The 17,405-nt window shown below is 38.6% G+C and overlaps 1 protein-coding gene across 2 annotated transcripts in view; it reads right to left on the bottom strand.

Moving 5' to 3' along the window:
* Positions 1-16,395, bottom strand: part of LOC309694122 (adenylate cyclase type 1-like) — a 39,672-nt gene extending 23,277 nt beyond the window's left edge. For both annotated transcript variants that reach the window (XM_082513904.1, XM_082513905.1), the window contains exons 1-3: positions 14,093-16,395; positions 10,888-11,037; positions 10,472-10,590 (exon numbers count right to left, since the gene is read on the bottom strand). In XM_082513904.1, the coding sequence (XP_082370030.1) occupies positions 10,472-10,590; positions 10,888-11,037; positions 14,093-14,701 (878 nt within the window). In that variant the 5' untranslated portion in view covers positions 14,702-16,395. The remainder of the gene's footprint in view (positions 1-10,471; positions 10,591-10,887; positions 11,038-14,092) is intronic.
* Positions 16,396-17,405: the final 1,010 nt, after the last annotated feature.

The following is a 17,405-nucleotide window of genomic DNA, read 5'->3' as shown; positions in this document are numbered from 1 at the left end:
TGGATTAGAGGCCCAGAGGTTTTTTTGATGCTATTTAAATTTTATTTCACAAAAACACTCCATTCTAAACTCATTTTTATTGTTTGCCAATTTATTAAAAAAACTTGCTTGGTGGGGGTGAAATTTCTTTTTTGCATTTGAATTAATGCATGCCAGATACAGTCTGAAAACCAGTGAGCCCGGGCGAGACTAATAATGTCAGTCGTTGCTTTTTCTGCCCTTTGCGTGGTTTGCGACCTAACCACAACTATAATTCCACCTGTGTTTTAATCATCGAGTAGTCTAATCCTGATTTTTGGCATCACAACTGGACCCAGAAAAGAGAGACAGCTTACTTTACTTAGCTGGCCCAGTCTTTATCTAATCCTGGACAATAATAACACTGAACAGGTAAAATGTGAGAGGAATCATGAAAGATAGCACTTATTTCCATAGTGTAAGGTAGTTAGCATAGACCTACTTGTTTTGACTTTGTAAGTGAGATACAAGCTTAGTAGCCTGATGGTTTAGATGGATGGTTCAGGTTAAAACCAGCCCTGCTGCCCCTTTGGTTAAAAAAGAAAAAACGCAAAATATTCTGTATTAACACTATAGTAGTTCAAATGGTAGGTCCATCCTGTGTGTATAGGCAAAACGTCCCCTGTCAGAGAACTGACATAGAATTATTTCAGATTATATTTTTGTTTTCCAAAAGTGTGAAGAGTTTAACATCCTGTTGTGCACATTAATACTTTAATACAGCTTGAGCAGATACCCCAAAGAACTCTGTGATGAAAAGTGTTCGCAATGAGTTCTATGTGGCAGTGAAGAGTGTGAACTCGATCAGTCACCAAATACTAACTGTCCCGAACAACCAGCATGTCTGCATCTCATACTGATGGCAGACTGTTGCTTTCATGTAGGCTTGAGTTTTCACAAAGTGACAGAGTGCTGGATCTCTGAGAGAAGAGAGCTGCTAAATGTCATCTTGCTGTCTCACAGATGTCACCATAATGAGGGGCAGCGGACTCAGTTTGTGTTACTGTTTTAATTGGCAACCATCTGGGGCTGACAAATACTTGCAATGTTAAATACCATGTTAGTGTAAACACTTCAACTTGAATGGACTAAAACTCTAAAGAGAACTAAACTGAGCAAAGTGCAGGTTAGAGTATCAGTTACATTTATTCTAGATTTGTAATCACATTAGAATAAATATCTACTGGTTACAGTAGATGCTAATGCTAAAATATAATGATTGTTGTGATCCACGAATTTTCAGCTTTTCTGTTTTACAAAAAGGAAGAACAAAATAGTAGAAGACATTATGATTATTTTTTCTTGTCATTTACTAACATGGCTGAACATAAATAAGTTGAATGCTATGCTTGATTCATTTCCCAGTCAAGTGTGTTGGCACAAATTTGGATATAAAACATGTTTTTATTATGATATTTGCCTAATAAAGGCAAATGACTAGCTGATTGTTGTGTTTGTGAATTTCCAAATACATACATAGCCAATAGGTAATTTGCAGAAAGCCCTCTAGTGGACAAACTATGCAGTGAAGGGTGTTTCTCCCATCTCTTCACTACTTTTAAAATGTTCATGCATCAACTATGATTATATATATATATATATATATATATATATATATATATATATATATATATATATACAGAATTCTTCTATGCTGAACTGTTCAGATGTGATAAAAAAAAAACTAACATGACATGATGTATAACATAACTATGCATTCACCTCTAGCAAGAGCGCACCCACTGAAACCACTGAATATTTCCTGCTGTGTGCCACATATGAGAAAGGACGGAGTCAAGGGTAGCTCAAAGATAAAGGGATTAGTGAAGTTATAGGCCAAATTTTGATGAATGGAAAGGTGTTTCCAGCAGAGGAATTTTTGCAGTGAATTACAGAACAGCTGAAGAAAAAGGTGGAGAAGAACCAAATTGATTTAGAGTGATCAGCCTACACAACACATGCCCACTTATTTAATTCCTCAACTTAACACAGCTAATTTTGTTTGATACTTGAGCTCAGTTCCAAGCCAAAACTGTTGTAATTTTTCATGCAAGTAGTTTTGAATAACACTTAAAAGTTAAGTTGTTTGCAAGAATTTTCACCTTTATTCCTTTCATTTTTGCCGCCTTCAGAGGAGTGAAATGTAGAAAAGCTGAGTGAAAATCAACACTTTACTCAAGGATTCGAATTCTCACTTGATTCAGTGACCTGCTTTTTAAACCTTTAAGTCACTATTGTTTCAATTTAAACGACACCACAAAAACAAGTGGAACAGAACAGTTGAGTGACAGAGAGGCTGCAAAACACGCTATTATTATCATGATCATCACTCACGAGCATCTTTACACATGCACTAATGAGTATTAGAAGCGGAGGCTGAGTACACAAAAATGCTAATTATTTTTAAACTGTCTGCCTGGAGCACACGTCTCCTTGCTTTCAGTACCCTTTTATTTAGATGGTCCTTGTTATGGTAATTAATATTCAAAACACACACATATGTTTCCTGAAAAAATATAAGGACATATGAAGAATCTATCACTGTGGCCCCTATGAGTGTCTGTGCATGAATCAGCCATGCATCCCATTGATTGCATAGTCCTAATGACTCATAACCTCATGTGATCCTTGGCTACAGTCACTTATTTATTTATTTTTACCTTCTTTCAACCAGAAACACACACACACACACACACACACACACACACACACACACACACACACACACACACACACACACACACACACACACACACACCATTATCTTAACACTCACATGCACTGATGCACAGAGCATGAATCCTGTGTTCTGTTCAAAGTCCAGGTCATTTAGGACACAGTGCACTTACTTGTAAAAACAAGACAGAAAAGTGCTTAAATCAGAATGCTAGACCTTTTTATAGGCAACAAACAATACAGATATAAAACCATACAACATTACTGATATAAAGATATTTGCTAATATCTAATATATTGCTAACGTGTACTGCGGTTAAAGATATGATGGTGCAGTTAGAATAAGCTAAATGTTGTTTGCACGAGGAACTGCATACTCAGTTCAGAAAAATGTGAGGAACGTGTTCCACTTAGCACATCATAAAGGCACGTAAATCTAATTATGTATTAACTAGGATAATTACACTGACGTTTGTAACCCTTGTACATCTGTATGGACAAGCAACCTAAATCAAAAGAAAAATCTAAATATATGTGGTAAATGGGCTGGTATTATTGAGTAAGCAAAACAAACCACATTCATTCACACACACAAAGATGCATTAACACAGTCCTTTATTTTGTGCACTTTTTAAGTATATCTTTTTTTTTTTATCTATGTAGCTGCAGCATTTTTTTTATTCACTATCTTGCCTAAGGGTACTTCTGCATGCAGATTGGAGGAGCTGGGGATCAATTTATTGAATTCTAATCAGAAGACATCCTGATTTAGATCTCTTTTTTTTGTAATATATCTACAATACATGACATACATTTAGTCTCAGTGTACGAAATGTATGAATTTGTACTGAAAGACGCTACAGTCACAACATACATATGTTCTGTAATTATTGGACCACTACATGTTGCCAAATATTTGTTAAGTTTTGACATTTTGAACGCATTCAGTTTTAAATTAGCTAGCTACTCCTGGGTTGCAAACTGTCTGATTTTAAATGTCCATCAACAGCTATAACTCTCTTTTGCCAAAACCTACAGAACCACATCACATTGACTCAGTGCAAAGTGCTAAAATTAACCTAAATAAGCAAGTTACAAAAAATTACTCCTGTGGTAACCAGTGTTGGTCAAGTTACTTGAAAAAAGTAATCAGTAACTAATTACTGATTACTTCCCCAAAAAAGTAATCCCGTTACCTTACTGATTACTTATTTTCAAAAGTAATTAATTACTTAGTTACTTAGTTACTTTTTAAAAACACAATTTACAACCTGAAGAGGTGATAAAGTGATAGATCTTTCAGCCCAATTCTACTTTTTCTGCATAATCCATCATACAAAATGTAATCGAATCACCAATGGTGATGAGACGGCTTACAGGGAGGAGGTCAGCGCCCTGACCCACTGGTGTCAAGACAACCATCTCACCCTCAACGTCGCAAAGACAAACGAGTTGATAGTGGACTTCCGGAGGTGCAGAGAAGTACACACCCCCATCACCATCAACGGCGCTGCTGTGGAGAGAGTGAGCAGCTTCCGGTTTCTTGGTGTACATCTGGCTGAGGATCTTACGTGGTCAGAACACACAAACAAAACAGTTTCTCAGGAGACTGAAAAGATTCGGCATGAGCCCCCGCATCCTCAGGACCTTCTATCACTGTGCCATTGAGAGCATCCTCACTGGATGCATCACCACCTGGTATGGCAACAGCACCGCCTACAACCGCAAAGCTCTCCAGCGAGTAGTGCGGTGCTCTGAACGGATAATTGGAGGTGAGCTTCCCTCCCTCCAAGACATCTACAGGAAGCGGTGCCTGAGGAAAGCGGGGAGGATCATCAAGGACTCCAGTCACCCCAGCCATAAACTGTTCAGACTGCTTCCATCAGGAAGGAGGTTCTGCAGCATCCGGTCCCGTACCAGCAGACTGAGAGACAGCTTCTTCCACCAGGCCATCAGACTGCTGAACACGTCATAGACACCTCAGCTTCACTACTGGAACTTTAACATTATGCACTCCATACTGTACAGTAATGCCACTGTTTTGCACATGTCTCAACTCTGTATATTTTTATATATTTTATTTATTGTTTACTCTATTTAATTTGTGTATACACACACACACACACACACACACGTAGAAAAATATTTAGTATACACATCCAGAAATGCATATACTATTATATATTGTACATATATTTATTAGTTTCAGATGTAGCCATTCTTGTATTTTGCTGGTTTACATTATTGTATTTTGCACAACTCTGTTGCTTGTGAAGCTCGCACACAAGAATTTCACTCACATGTACTGTACCAATGTACCTGCACATGTGATGTGACAATAAAAGTGCTTTGATTTGATTTGATTGATTCGAATGGAAAAGTCTCTTTTTTTTAACTTGTTTTATCAGTTTTAATCTTTTAACTTTATGCATCAAGCAAAAATTTAATTATATGCAACATTCTCTGACTTGAATAAATTAGTTTAACATTTAAACCTATTTTCTGCACATTCCAGCACATAAAATAAAATATTTTTTGTGTTTACACTCAGTCTTTCAAATAGATGCAAGTAAAACACAGCAGAAAATAAATAAAGTTAAAGACTCAGCGGTCCTTTTGCTCTATTTTCACCTGTAAAGCAGGACTGAGGTAGGCGGAGGTTTACCCTGGTGCAGGTGTGCTGCGGTCAGTTGAAGAATCCGCGAGTTTCTCTGTGAATTTCCCATTACGTCGTTGCGCACTTGATGCTTGTTTAGGGATTTTTTTCGCTGTAAAAAGAAGTTTTCTTCCCACGCACAACGGACATTAATGTTTTTGTCACTTTTTATGGAATCAAACTCAAAGTAAGGTCAGTACTTCCACGCTTTAAACGCTGCACGCTCATACTCTCTCCCACAATCGATATGTGATCCATTGTTGATCTCCACACAGCTGTTGTCACTAACGGCGCACTCGCTTACGTCACTGTCGTGAGACATTCATGCAAAAAATCACGGTTTTAGTAACGCAGTAACGCAGCGTTCCTACGGGAAAGTAACGGTAATCTAATTACCGTTTTTGCAATAGTAATCCCTTACTTTACTCGTTACTTGAAAAAAGTAATCAGATTACAGTAACGCGTTACAAGTAATGCGTTACTGCCCATCTCTGGTGGTAACTGCAACTTTTATATGTAAGATTGTGTAATCCAATCCTTCTCACATACTCTTTCATCATTTTCTCTCCAATGGCACATATTTGAAGAAAATTATTGCCCTAATGATGCTAATCTCTTATTTCTCCCTGTGGGAGTCATTACTGCTTTATGGCATGACGTGATATCAATTTAATCACAAAGTGGAAGCCACTAGCCAAGTGAAAACTCAAGGTTTAATTTTGGATGGGTCCATCTGGAGATACAGCATGTGGGCAGTGGATGTGCTGATGCTGGACCAATAAAGGGGTGAACCCAGAGGAGTGGGAAATATGCTTACAACAAATTTTGCAATAATAAACTGTAGTTTCTTCAGTGTGAGTGAGCACCTTCAAACTTCACATCATCAAAAACTTCTAATTGGTGACCTTAAAAGTCATCTTACAGCAAAGCCATTTATTGCAACACAATGTTCCCTGGATTCTTCTCACGTGCTGTTTTTCTAAGAATCATTAGTTATAATGTCAGATGAAACTGGATACAGTAAGTTTACTGGTGAACATTTGTCTTAATAAGGATTTTGTATAAACAGTATCTGTGTGTGTGTGTGTGTGTGTGTGTGTGTGTGTGTGTGTGTGTGTGTGTTTGGGGTGAGGAAATCTGGAAGCTTAAAAGTGCCAAAATAAAATAAATAAGTAAACTGTTAAATCATGACTTAAATGAATTAAGAATTACAATTGAATGATATATAAATTGATATATAAATTATTATGTACATAATTAATTGATTCAATGTATCATTAATTAATTTGATTATCAATTAATTTCATTTTAAACATATTTAAACATTTCAGTATTTAATTAATTATTCCATAGTTCCTGCAGTGCAGTGCATCATGTATTTATTGTATCTGTCAACCTCAAAGCCAGGGTGTGGGGCAAATCCGGCCAAAGCTAGAACCGTTACTTTGGTCCGTAGTCGATTCTTTCAGTTGGTCCTTCTTAGTTCCAAATACGGAGTTTGGAGTTGCATACTTGCTTGGTAAGTACACTTAGGGTTAGATGGGATGGTTGGATGGAAAAGCACAGCTTACAGTGAGACAGCAGTGCACTTGATAACAACAGTTCGTTTTAACTCTGTCCTTTACTGTCTTTTTACCCTTACGATTAATATTTACAATAAAAATAGCACAACAGTCTTAATTACCTTTGTTGTTTTAAAATACATTTGATCATAAATGCTCATAAAAGGCCCATTTATGTGATTTTTTTTAAACAATGGGCTGATTTGGGAAAGGTTGGTAAAAGCTGTATACTAGTTCCTTAAATATTGATGATAATTCAACAGACTATTTGGCAAATCTCTCAATGTATACATAACTCTTACTTCTCAGTGACAAATAATGAATGAAAAATGAATGCAGATATAATTATCTTCTTTTTTCTCTTGTAGATGGACACAGAAACAGTATTTCATATTTTACTTACAGTTTGGGGTGTTTTCCTCCACCATTGTGATTTTTAGGTTTATAAGCATTCTGGGATACCTGTCTGTCTTAAATCCACACCACCACCAACTGACTGTGATACTGCATGTATCATTTATCTGCGAACGATTTGTCTTGACTTGCAGGATAGCTAATCAGATGTTAAGGTCTGTTGATCAGGAACCATTAAATAATAATTAATTCAATAGTAAAATAAATAAATATGTTCTAAATTATGATGAATTTATGTTTTCATTAATTAAGTTATATATCTAATTAACTGTGTGTTAATAAATTACCTGTTTATAACTTTGATTCATGACACATTTGATAAACTATCCAAAGATGTATTTGTTGGTTTCATTTTGGCACTTTTGATCCTCCATACAGGAAGGATAAAGGAAATGTCAACTCTATGGAAATGTTATATATGGAAAAACAAAGAGTGGTAGAAATATTTAATTAAGTGCTAAATCCTAATAAATCTGATGGCTCTTTGATCCAGAGGTAGGCAGTATTAATTTCTGATCATAATTTATCACTAAATAAAAATAAAAAGGGTAATTTATTAAAATGACTTGACAAATCACTGACCTTGAAAAAAAAAGTGAATTACTGTAAGTTTATGTAAGTTAATTTTCTGTTTGTGTATACTGTACTCACTGCAAATGTATACCTGTATGGTTCTATAATACAATTTGTATTGTGTTAAATAACACTTAAATATATTCTTTTTTAGTAGCTGATAACTACAATATCCAAACATTCATCCGTCCGTCCATCCGTTTTTCTAACAGCTTATCAATTCAGGGTCACAGGTTGGCTGAAGACTATTACTACAATATCCCTCTGGCTTAGTTTTAATAAGATACTAGCCACAGTCTCAAAACATAATAAATAAAACTGCATAAACTGTGCTGCACACAGTTTAGTTTCTAATTACAGCCCTCCAAATCACATAAATCATGCCTGCATCCAGTCCAGATCACTCTCAAAGGGTGGAGCTATCTGAAGAAGTTCAAGGCACAAAAGCAATCAGCAGAGCTCCACTGAGATCTGTCCATATTTAACCAGCACACACACACAAAAGCACACACAAAAGCACACACACACACACACACACACACACACACACACACACACACACACACACACACACACACACACACACACACACACAAAAGCAAACACACAAAAGCAAACACACACACACTGGCAAAGTGTTATGCAACAAGAATTTGGTCTCCATTGCATTTAATCCCCTGTAGCAACTTAATCCTAAGGCTAAGCAAACTCTCCTCCTCAAGCCTCCCTGCTGCTCTGAGAACACAGAGGAAAGGAGGAAGTGAAAAAGATAAGAAACGGTAACAAGGAAATGCTAGAGCATGAAATGGGAAAGGTAGCAAAACAGTTACCGAGGCATACCAAAATGGGTAATGAAAATGAGAATGCAGAACATCAAGTTTTTGTTTTTTCCCCCCCACAGAATGAAGCAGTGAAAATCATACTCTCAAACACACATATTTAGTCATTTCTAATCAAAGGTTAAAGGTCAGACATAACTAACTACAAAGTGAGGAAGAAAAGGGAAGAAGTTATATATAATAAATAATATCCAAGCACCGCGCTTAACAAAATAATCAGATTATTTAAAAGAAAATTTACGTAAATAAAATGTAAATTAATTTCATACTTCAAAGGGAATTATTACATTTAGAAGGAGTTATAGTTACTTTATAGATTTCTGCATTAAAATATAATTAGTTACTTCAGATTAAGTTATCCAGCATATGAAGCTGTGAAAGCAGCAACAGGCTGGAACACTAAAATGCTCCTTAGTGATGTGAACACATCAGCCATATGTAAAAATGCAGTAATATAATAAATATCACAAACAGAACTGTTTGAATGAGTGCTTGGAACTTTTTAGTAGAAAGTGCAACATAATCTTTTTCCAGGCCATCAGTGTTACCTGGACAATTTACAGTTTTTTCTGATTGCTTAAGCACATTTTTTGTAACTATTGGCTAATTTTGCAAAACTCTTCACACAAATAAGAAAACCTGTCACCCAATCATCAAAACATTGTAGTTCTCTTGCAAAAGCAAACACAGCTAGACTAACTCTTCACACCTTCGTAAAAGTGGTGTTTCCGTATCAAACAGTACACACAAGCCATCATCTACTAAGCACACAACTAACCGATTCTCATTTCAAGATGTCCTTATGGTGCTTGCTACAGTGTAGCAGCTCGAGTTAGGCTGGACCCGTTGGCCAGCTACCCTCAGGGTCACTCCACGGTTGATTACATGGTCCACTATTGTAGCTCTGATGTCATCAGTAATTCTATTTCTTACTCTTCCTACCCTTCCTCTCCCCCCTCCTCATTTTCCTCTCCCCCCTCCTCATTTTCCTCTCCCCCCTCCTCATTTTCCTCTCCCCCCTCCTCATCTTCCTCTCCCCCCTCCTCGTCTTCCTCTTGCTCCTCCTTGTCCTTGTCGTCCTCTTCATCCTACTTCTTCACCTCCACGTCCTCTTCCTCGGCCTCCTCTTCTTCTCACTCTTTCTGCTCCCTCCATTGTACTCCGCACACACAGCTTACCTGTATTATAGTGCTTAGGCAGATTGCAAAGTGAACGAATTATCTAAAAAAGTTTTCACATGTGAAAGTGTGCCAGACAGTTGGCAAATTAGTGTTAATGATAGCCATACATGTGTATACTTTGCTAGGAGTGTGTTGGAAATTTGGTAATTGAGTGTTGTGCAGTGAATTGTGCCTACAGTTTTGCAAAGTGTGTGTTATGAAATTGCAAACTGAGTGCAAAGCAGTTTTTGTGCTTTTAGTTTTGCAAACTCAGTGAGTGGTTTTGCTATAAGTCTGAATAGTTTTAGAGATTGTGCTACAGGAATCACAGTTAGGGTTTAAGCATTCAGAAAAAACAGTAAAAAATACAAGTAAGGCTTCAGTGTAAACATAAACACCACCCCAACATTCTATAGTTGTTCCTCTGGACATTATTTAGTTTTTCTTAGCACTGAATCTCTTATGAGTATACTAATCTCTAAATGACTGTTTTAAAATGGAAAGGCTTTATTTAATTCACAAATGTCTCTAGGAAAAGTTCACAGCAGTGTTGCCTTGATGATAGGGTCCTACCTGACATTGTCATGACGCTGGATATAGATTTTGTGAAAGATCCTTTCTGGGGGCTTCAGGAAATCCTCCTTCATCTCCATAGCTACATTCCTGGGCAACAGACTCATTAGCAGGCGCTCCTGAGAATATGAGTGTGTGTGTGTGTGTGTGTGTGTGTGTGTGTGTGTGTGTGTGTACATTTGTGTGTGAGAAACAGAGCAAGAGAGGGGAAAAAAGATAAAGTAAGTCACTTATACAGTCGAAAGCGGCAAAGTTATCATAGGGCAAAGTGTTGGCGGTGATAAGAAATGCGCTAGACAAAAAGGCATGAAATCTAACAGAAATGAATAATGTGGCAAAATGACTTGAGGCATGGGGCGGTGGGGGTAGACATCCAATTTTACACATAGTTTGTGCAGCAAAAAAGGTGTCTATACCTGTTTTTCGTTCTCATCCTCCATGCGGAGTCTTTCTTCGATGCAGTTGCGAGCCTGCAGGAAGGCCTTCCTCTGGGCTCGTTCTGTTAGGATGCGTACAAACAGCCCTGACAGGTTGACACTGGTGAACAGTACTGTGTTGGCAACCAACTGCAAAAACACACACACATTACACACTATTACTTCTCTGGTACATTGTTGAAGACCAAATATTTAAGAAACCATTAGGAAATATTTACATCACTTTAGTTAGATCAAATATTTATACGTGTGTTGTTATGATCAATGAAAAATGTATTTTCATGTATATTTCCATATATTGGATGTATGGTAAATATTCTAATGTAAAATATGTTTTGTCATTTGGCATCTTTGTGCATTTGTTTGTGTGCATTGATGCACAATGCAGCACAGGAAGTAATTTATTTCAATTTCTTACTTTATTTAAAAGGGGCAAGCACAGAACTATAACACTAAGCTGCATGAACAGATGTGTATATAGTCAACGCTAATGGTTAAAAAAACCCCATATCATAATGCTTAAAATCAAAGCTGAATAACAATAAATAAAAACAAGCAGCCTATACACTACACTGATTAAAGTATCCATGGCATTCATATAACTACATGTATACATGTGGATGTTTGCCAGGTTTTGTTACCCCTGCTTTCAAGGACCTGAAACTGGAGTTTCACTACCCTAAACGGGCTGAATGGCAGTTTAAGGGTGTTATACCAGTTAATTCATTTACCTGGATATTTTTCAAATATATAATTTTTTATTCAATATTTTCTATGAGAAAATCTGTGACATCTCTTATAATAGACACAAAGCAGCATGACTGTATATAATAATTCCTATTGCTTGGTTGAGGCTGGCTGAGTTACTTGACACAGTTCTGCGATTGCCTATGATGTGTAGACTAACAAGCAGTCACTGCAGGTAATAAATACACAATATATTGATGAAAATAAATATGTTAACTCATATCCTCATTCACCTTTAGTATTTTCTGTTGTAGAACTTAGTGATGGAGCTTATTTGACTTTAAGAAATGTTACCCCAAAACACCTTATACTTTATTAAAATATAGCTTATATGTTTAACTAAGCATCATGAAAACACTGTCATATTTTGAAATGATGTATCCACTTCTTGTAAAATTTTAAGAAACTTTTACTGCCACAGACAGGCACGTTTCCCAGAGCGACGAATAACGGATTGCCTTGAGAACGCTGTTTTTGGCAGCAGAAGTCTGGCTTTGTGCTTGGCAGCACTGTTGGCAAGGATCAGCATGTTCAAACGATGCTCAAGTAACTTTATAGCCCGGAGTGAATAAATGTGGACATCAGAGTTAATTGGTGTAAAATACTCTTGAGCTTCTCTGTTGTGTTAAACGCAGTGTGCTCATTACTGACCTTACTGCACTAGCAACAAAATCTTTCATTCTCGGCTGTTGTACCCATTCACTGGCAGTAATGAAGATCTTCAAACTTTTACGATGCAGTAAAAAAATAAAAGGAGTACATTAACTTTTATTCGGCGACATGATTAATTCCAAGGTGTCTCATTATGATGTATACAGGTATTCACTGAATACAATACAAGGTTTTTATTTGCAATGCTTTTTCCTCCCCTTTTCTTTAGTTTTTTTTTTTTTTTTTTTTTTTTTTTTGCTGTTGTACTTCATAGTAATAGTAGTAGCAATAAGTTAATAAGTAAAAATGCCAATGATTGCTGAGTTTATTTACAATTATATTTTTGTCATTTCTTTCAATGGGGTCTAATAAAGTACCTATTTTTAGTTTTATTGTTTTTGTAATCTAAGCTTTATCTAGACAGGTAAGGCTATAAACCCATACCCCATTTAACATTTTATGGTATTTAAACTACCAAAAATGAATAAATTATGCTACTAAAAGGACCTGATGCATGATGAGACCAAAGAGGCCCTACAATAAGGTGCATTTGAAATTATAGTCAACACTTGCTTTAGTAATAAGGTATTTCATGTAGAAGTAGACACAACCATAGACTGAGTGCTTGGGACCTAGGTGGGTGGTTGTTGCAAGCCTGGACTGTGCAGGGTCATGCCACACAGCTCATCTCTAAGCTTAATGGATTAGCTATCTCCGGTAGTACAGCTAGCAGTGTCCTTCACATGGCTATGCAGGTACCGCATAGCCTACATACAGGAAAACAAAGCTCTGTAAATAGGCTGTCATCATTTGGGAGCACGATGAAACGACAGAATCCCAGTTTCACTTCCAAGAAATGCCCAATATTTGTGTCATATGTTGCACGTAGGCAGACATGTTCCATTATACCCCTGGTAGGTTTTGACTGATGTGACATATCTTCTTTTCCCACAGCTGATGACAGCCAGGAATGTGAGCATATGTGTCTGACTGTGACAGGAAAAGGTACAAAAGCTATACATTTCCAGAGAGCCGTGTACCAATTTCTATTCCGGCTCTGCAATGACATGCATGACTTTGCCCTATTTCTTAACGGAAGCATATGTAGAGTAGTCAAAGTGGTCTTCCTCTGTGTGTGGGTGGGTGTGTGTTTATGTGTGTGTGTGCTTGTCCCTCCACTTTGCCATACTTCTGGTGCTTGGAGGATGTCACTCTAGTTCTTCATTCCTGACCTGCTCCTTTGGGATTGAATCATATCCCATAGAAAACAGTCGTAGACTGTTTTGCTTTACTATATATTTTTAAATCAGGGTGCCTGCAGGGAAGTCTTGGTTTCACCACACTATAATATACAGTAGCTTAACACCACTAAATATCATAAATGTGTTACACGCATGGAATTTGTGTGGAAGAGGGAGAAAAACTATGTGAACTGATAGTCACCGTTACATTCACTTCCACTACATACCACCAAGATAAAGCTACAAATTCTCAACATTTTTTGTCTTATGAGAGCAAACATGCTCTAACTTGTCTCGTGTTATTGTTTTGCCGGATTTGATTAAAACCTAAGCAAAGCCCATCATGTCTTACCACATGGAGCTATCCTTGGTGCTGAACTGACATCTAAATTGCTTCTCTCTACCTGAGCTTCATATCCTAATACGGGCTACTCCAGCAGTGTGTAGCTCATACGAATAGATTATTATATTCACACGCATAATAATATAAGCTCCAAGGTTACCAAGTATTAGAGGCACCATAATCATGTGCAACATGTACTTACTGTTCTCCATAGTTTTTGTGTTTTCACTGTGACGGAAGTGGCAGTCACAATCAAATGGGAGATGGACACCATTATTCCAAACACAACAGCCAAAAGCGTCCGTACAGGTAGCAGCGCATAGGCGACGAAGGTGACCAGGATGAGCTGCCACATGCCTTGCTCCGGGGACGTCGGGGGCTCTAGCCCCATGGCGCCCAGGGAGAAGGGACAGCAAAGGAAGGAGAAAGTAAACCCGAAGAGCAGCGTCAGGTTAACAATCTGTTGGAGCTGAGTCACTTGCAGGTACTTGACATTAGTTACAATAAACAGGGACACGAAGATGACACAGTGGACCGGATGGGACCCCTTGGAGATGGTGATGCTGGGGCCGGACAGCAACTCCACCACAGCCAGCGTCGAGGACAAGAATATGAGCACGGCCAGGGCTTTAAGAGTGGACGTCTGCTCCAGTTTCAGGTTGTAGTTCTGGAAGAGAGACTCGAGTTCTTTGCAGTCGAACTCGTCCTCGCATACGATGGTGGTCAAAGGGACACCCGGTGGACAGTGACTTCTCTTCCGCCTGGTTTTGACTTTCTGAAACGGTATTTCCTCCATGTCAGTGCCATTCATAAACTGAATACCTGCTCACAGCTTAGCTTAAACAGAACAGCGGCTCCCGCGCCGACACAGACCCCGGGATGCAAACGTAAAAAGACGCGCACAACAGACTCAAGGCAGAGCGTCCCAGATAGCGGAGGAGACTGGCCGGTGGCCACAGACGCGCTCGGCACTATCCACAGGTTGGACTGTGCTGTCCGGAAAGATTAGCTGGCAAGCAAATCTTCATTTTCCAGCAGTGTTCCAGGCGATGTGCCATATACATGTAGCCTACTAAAAAATAATTACTATAATAAGAATTCAGCGTTCGCTTGAGCACCACTGAAGAGCACGTCGTCTACTTGTGACGGTAACAGCTTTTTTTTCTTTTCTTTTCTTTTTTTTTTTTTTTTGCGGGGCTCAGATAGGATCACGCCTGCGCATTATGAGGTGAAGATAAGACAGGTCTCAGCTACTCAACACACGCAGTCAAGACGATTTGACTAGCGCGGCTACAGAGCTCCCCTTCAGCCTGACAGAACAGCACATGCATCATCCTTAACAGCAACGTCTCCTTTTTCCACCTGCACACGACGTGTTTCCATCGTTAAAGCCCGTGCAGTGACTTTTACTATGCTCTGATTCATTTACGCGCTGCCTTCCTCTGCCTAATTCCCTCACACACAAGCACAGAAGATGAGAGAAAGAAGCGCAATTAATAGCGCTACCGCACGTCACCGTGTTCGAGACACGACTATACTCTCATAAACTGGGAGCTACTGCGTTTGGTTGGCACAGACACAGAGTAACATGATTGCATAGCATTCATAATAAGACTCCTGTATTGCCATGAGGCAGCCACCCTCACAATCAGCACTCTTTTGGCATTCAGGGGGGTGGTGTCTCATTCATTACCAGGAGAAGATTAGTCATCCGTCACAGGCTGCCATTGCCACGACCCGTCGGTACCAGAGAGGATGTAAGAAAGTGACAGATTGATGGCCAGTGCCAAAGTCCAGCACTCTACCATGCTACCAGGACACTCACATGCCTTCTGTTCCACCTCCCTAGCTCTCACTATGTGTGTGTGTGTCTCTCTCTCTCTCTCTCAGCTGTTAGTGTTCTAGCTTTCACTGATCCAGCACAGCTATATACAGTGTGACAGGTAGATGGAGAGAGTGAAAGGGATGGGGCAAAAATAGAAACAGAGCAGTAAAGTATTTCGCAGCCTACTAAATTCTGAGACAAAAAGGGAAACAATGTTCTATAAAAGACTTGTGCTACCAGCAACATGGAAGTAGACAATTTGTGGCAAACATGAGGTGTTGGAGCTGATATGTTTGGTCATTAGTTAAAAAAAACATAATTAGAATCACTAGCTCAAGCTTCTGAAATCCAAAAAGGTTTGGAAAATGTCACCTGGAAATTGATGATATAGAATATTCAGGTTTAACCAGGTTTTGTTGATTACCGAGTCAAACTTGACACAGACTAAAACTGAACTAGGCTAAACTTTAGCTAAAGAGAAATCTTAAACAAGCCTGCTTGCTGTCACACTAAATGAACAAACAGCTGTCTGCATAACAATAGAGTTCACCTTTCCCTCTTGGGGACCTGCCAGGCTCACGTCTGTATTATCTGTCCCTGCTGCTCTGAGAGGAAGATATGGGACACCAGATGTAGGACACATTGCTTTTACACTGATAATCTGTCTTATCTACAAGGCTTTTACTCCCTTTTTACTGAGCTTTTATTAGCTCCCACATATAAAAAAAAAAACATTCACATTGCTGTGTGTCGGCTGTCAGCTTCAGTCTCTCGCACAGGTGATCTGCAAATGAGAGAAAACAGTGGCATCATTTACAGTCTCCTGACTAGAGTGTAATTAAAGTGGCACCGATTTTATGTCATTGCCTTAATCAATTTTTCAATATTCCTTATGTGGCATCTCCTAAATTAATCACAATAGCGAGGGCTGCAGTTTTTCAGTGTTGCATGGCATAGCCACAGTCTTTTGAGGCGAATGCCAAACTGTGCGCTCAACAAAAGACCAAAATCAGCAACATCCGTGCTGTTTGCATAGCTGCATGTGCAGGTTTCCAAATATTTATTTTGTCTGACACAGATTTGTACGGATCTCTTTGCATCTCATTGAAGGATTGCAGTATTCCAAGAGGACCTCCTGTCCTGTTTGCAGCCAAGTATATTGAAGGATGAGAGCAGAGCCATCATGCGGTTTAAATGTGTTATTCTCTCTGCTTTTGATGGCTTCAGGTTTAAGTGCACGGTCACACTCTGCCAGCTCTCATCTTCTGAGAACAAAAAAAGGTCTTTTGGGAGTTCACGCTGCAAAGTTGCACTCCAAGGGTATTGGACAGACGCCAGCTTCCTGCTGCCTCTCTTCCAAATATCTTCTATTTTTCCTCTTTAACGCCATCATCACATAAGCCCCCCTCCCCCACCCCCTAAAAACAGCTTGTCATCTGAAACGATGTGAAACAGCATTATATTGTTATATATTTGACATATTTATGCTGCAAAATTGTTATTTAACAGGATGATGACTCATCAGCTTCATATCTCTGGAGCAGTTAAACGCTTGTCTGCCACACGTCAGTTGTATAGCTTCCTTTCAAAATGGGTTTTGTCAATGTCTCCGATTAGGCTTCTGCTTTTAGGCAGGTGTTTTCAGAATGTACAAATAAAATGCTCACACACCACTAGGGGGGAAGAAAGA

This window comes from Aulonocara stuartgranti (assembly GCF_965226115.1).
Source record: "Aulonocara stuartgranti genome assembly, chromosome: 18".
NCBI classification, from domain to species: Eukaryota; Metazoa; Chordata; class Actinopteri; order Cichliformes; family Cichlidae; genus Aulonocara; species Aulonocara stuartgranti.
Note: the sequence above shows the minus strand (reverse complement) of the source record. Positions and strands in the feature narration are given on the sequence as shown.